Raw genomic sequence first — 4,233 nt, forward strand, 5'->3', positions numbered from 1 at the left:
TTATATTGTCAGATTTACGCCTATCTGTTATGTATATGACGATCACTAAATACATTATATACATTTAACCTATTTCCAGTAATTAGAATAAAACTAAAAAATGGGGGAAAAATACAGTAGTTCAAATAAAAACAAACCAGGTCTACATAATCTGTAGTTACTGAACATTTCTGGAATTTCTGAGGTCAATCGAAAATCCTGGCAAAAGAGAAACCTATTTTTGAAACCCTAAATATTCCCTTATTCACGAATTTAATAATCAAGTCTATACTGACGACTGGAAACATATAACCAAGAAACTTTGTATTATTATATTTCGGTTATTAATTTACAGTGCTTACAAATCAAGGACTTAAACTCTTGTTTTATTGCAAACTATAAAACATTAAAACAGAAAAATACTATCTAATATACATTATAAACAAAAACGGGCTATTTATTAAGTATTTTTACCAGAAATTTTTTTTGGCTTGATTGTAAAATATGTTGGCGCAGGGATTCCAGTTTAAAAATCTTACTTTTCAACATGCTTGTCGGCCAAAACGTGAATGCTGTTTTGGTCTTCCTTAAATCTCAAATTCAGTCTTCCCCTTTAAGGATAGATTTCATGGTCTGGCTCAGCCAATGTGCGCCCATAGAAAACCCTAGGACCAGCCAGTGAAACGTGAGCCAGCGTATGTTAAAGGGATTATTATACCCGCCCACCGAAGTCAGTCTCTTTGGAGTAGTTATCAGAGTCACGTGCCTGCACGTTAACGAACCGGACGCGCAAAGTTCGACGTGCGCATGCGCGTGCGTAAAATGTACTTGGAAATGAGGTATCGCCGTGGAGTAGTCGACTTTTAAAAAGCATCTGCAGCCCATGATATGACGACTTCTCTGGTCTTGCATCCACACTGGCCGGACACCTTGATGTACGTTTATGAAAAAAGCCCGAATGAAAGTGGTCAGAATAAAAATCAAGCTATGGAGGGATTGAGCGGGAATTGCCCTGCCACCCACTGCAGGGATCTAATCTCTCACCCAGCTTTGGGGCGACATTCGGGCACCATCACAACTCACCAGGGCACCGTGTACTCGGATATATCATCACCTGACGCGGGAAGACAGGTTCCCATGCCTCAGACGTCGTCCAGCGCCTCTCTAGGCTACAGTTACCCGTTTGGAAACCCATACTACGGATGCAGGTTGTCTCATTCGCACAATGTTAATTTGCAGCAGAAGCCGTGCTCATATCATCCTGCAGACAAATACACCGAGCCCACAACAGCATTGCCTACGGAGGAGCTCTCCAGCCGGGCAAAGGAATTTGCTTTCTACCCCAGCTTCGCCGGCTCATATCAAGCGGTCCCTGGGTATCTCGATGTATCGGTGGTCCCCAGCATTAGTGCACATCCAGAGACCCGACACGACGCGCTCATTCCAATGGAGGGCTATCAGCACTGGGCTCTGTCAAACGGCTGGGATGGGCAGGTGTACTGTTCAAAGGAACAAACACAGTCGTCTCACCTTTGGAAATCTTCTTTTCCAGGTGATATTAACTTCCTTATTATTGCAATGTTTTATTTTTGTGCATCAATAATAGTAAGTGTAGTATTAGAAAGTATAACAGTAATGTAGGTAATGGTCATAATAATGCATTTGAATACATTTCAATGCAAATGTTATATCTCAAATAATATAAATTCTAGGTTGTTAAGAAATATATGAACTAAATACATTTACACTACATCTTTTTTTCCTGGGTGAAAGTCTTGTTACTAGTTTGTCCATAAATCCCTGCAGTAACACGAGGTATGTTATTTTGGGAACTCCGCAGATTTGCACGTCATTGTCATGCTTCAGTTGCTAGGTTGGTGTAGTGGCTTGTATTTGTTTCACTTTTTTTGCATGAGAGGAAATCTGATGAAACGGTCGAACACAGTTGCCGGTGAGGTCCAGTGTTTTTCATTGGCGCGTCACTGATATGCAAACAAGCGAAGCGATCATTGGACTGTCCAAGGAACGCACGGCCAGCTGGGTGGTGTAGGGAGCCTATAATCGTTGTTGTTCAATTCAAGAGAGAGCAGGGCAAAACAAAAGACTTGTCACAGAGTTGAAGCTCTCCTGCAAGTCATAACTGGGATAAGCAAAAAGAAAGAAGAAGAAGAAGGAGAATAGAAAAAGATAGAGTGCAATATTGCGCGCGCACGCGTCACGCACGCGCACGTGCATAGTACTTCAGTTTGAAGCGCTTTTGAGATATCTGTGGGATGTTCCCAAAATACACAATCCATAAAACAAGTTAGCAATAAGATCATATCTGTAATATATAATATATAATATCATATTATATAATATAGCATATTTATTATGATTACTTTTCCTGTCCACTTTTTACATTAACAAATATATTTCCCTTTTTTAAAACTATTATTTGCTTATGTATCGTTGGGCAAAGTTTTAATATCTGTGAATGAATTATAAAAAAATGGCATATTCATTTATCTAACTTTTTTGTTTTTAGTAGTTAATAAAAAATATTGCATTTATGTCAAGAATTGGTAACTAGAGGTGAACTCGTTGCTGTTTAGCCTTTCTAGATTTGAACACTATGATGAATAAAATAGATTTTGGCTGATTCCCAAGTGCCTGCATTATTCATTTTTATTTATTTATACGAAAGACTTGCAGTAGTCATTCGAAGCTATAATAATTCAACATATCTTTGAATATAAAGTTTAATATTTAAAATGAAGTTAAAGTTTTAATATTACTGCTTTCCACACTATCAGGAAGGCCAATGGATTCTTACAGTGATATCACAATGTTATATTACATAAACGTATGTCATATTTAACATATTGCATTAATGAAGACACGCCTCGCCTTTCTACTCTTATCAGATCCTCAGAATAAACACGTCAATTTGAGGGGGACAAACAAATGTTTTTTCGTGGCTGTTTTATTTTCAGCTTTATCTTTAGTGCGAATTAAGTAGCCTATAAATATATTTGTTTATGCATTTTTTTTTTTCAGATGTCGTCCCTTTGCAACCCGAGGTTAGTAGTTACCGACGAGGACGCAAAAAGCGCGTTCCCTACACCAAGATCCAGCTGAAGGAACTGGAGAAAGAGTACGCAGCCAGCAAATTCATCACTAAAGACAAAAGAAGACGCATCTCTGCCACCACCAGTCTGTCGGAGCGCCAGGTTACTATTTGGTTTCAGAACCGCAGAGTGAAAGAGAAGAAATTTGTCAGCAAATCTAAGGCGAACAATCACCTGCACACCTAATGGGTGCCCAAAGAATTGCTTTCCAGCTGGTCCCATTATGTTCTGAAAGTTTGGTATTTACTTCTCAAAAACCATTGACGAAGAAAAACGAGGCCGTGTCACACCACCCAAGTCTGACCTTACTTTATTTAATACAAAAAAAATGTGATGCAGAAGATATAATAATCGCTCATCTGTAAGCTTTAAAGGACATAGGCCACGCCCTAAAAACTGTGAACATATTAAAAATCATTTGCTCTTTTTTTTTTTTATGAATGTACATATATAAATATATACTATTTAAAATATGTGGGTTTCCAAGAGACATTTGATGGTGATGTGTTTTGTTCAAGTGATAAAAAAAAAGAGACACGAACATCTGTTGATATGCAAAATACAGTTCAAAAAGACACAATGACTTTTCGCATGAAGTATTGATATTAAAATTGCGTATATGAAAATGATGTTTGAATGAGTACAAACCGAAGATGAAAAAAAGAAAAAACACTGAATGTGTAATGTCTCAAACAGAACCATGCAGCATTTTTCGGAAAGGAGCACATCTTTATTTTCAAAAAAAAGTCTTCGAGATTTCAAGTGTTTCACTGTGGAATACTTTTTCATGCCGATGGTAAACTAGGCTGCTAATGTTAACTGTACAGTGCAATTTTTTTTGTATTATTTAATTCATGTTCTGCTAAATGACAGGGCTGTAAAATAGAATGTGTCAAGATCATCTTCCTTTTTTTACCAGTTTTATGTCTGTTCTGCAACTGGAATGATTGTACGCAATTGCAAACATTTGGTATTACATGTTAATGCACAGCCTTTCTTGTTTTATGCATAAAAACTAATATCGTAAAGCATTTGAAGCTGTTTACACACGCTGTCAGTCTGTACCTCTTTCTGTGAAGTACGTCAACTGTATTGTGGTGTTTAAATCCTGCTAAATGGAGTCATGTTTCTTAAATAAATAATG

General features: G+C 37.5%; 1 protein-coding gene across 1 annotated transcript; it reads left to right on the forward strand.

Moving 5' to 3' along the window:
* Positions 1 to 813: 813 nt before the first annotated feature.
* Positions 814 to 4,233, forward strand: hoxc13a (homeobox C13a). The gene is made up of 2 exons (XM_046869812.1): positions 814 to 1,531; positions 3,019 to 4,233. Exons 1-2 carry the CDS (start codon positions 868 to 870, stop codon positions 3,273 to 3,275), a joined length of 921 nt encoding a protein of 306 aa, XP_046725768.1. The 5' UTR covers positions 814 to 867; the 3' UTR covers positions 3,276 to 4,233.

The sequence above is a fragment of the Silurus meridionalis genome, chromosome 16 (genome assembly GCF_014805685.1).
Source record: "Silurus meridionalis isolate SWU-2019-XX chromosome 16, ASM1480568v1, whole genome shotgun sequence".
NCBI classification, from domain to species: domain Eukaryota; kingdom Metazoa; phylum Chordata; class Actinopteri; order Siluriformes; family Siluridae; genus Silurus; species Silurus meridionalis.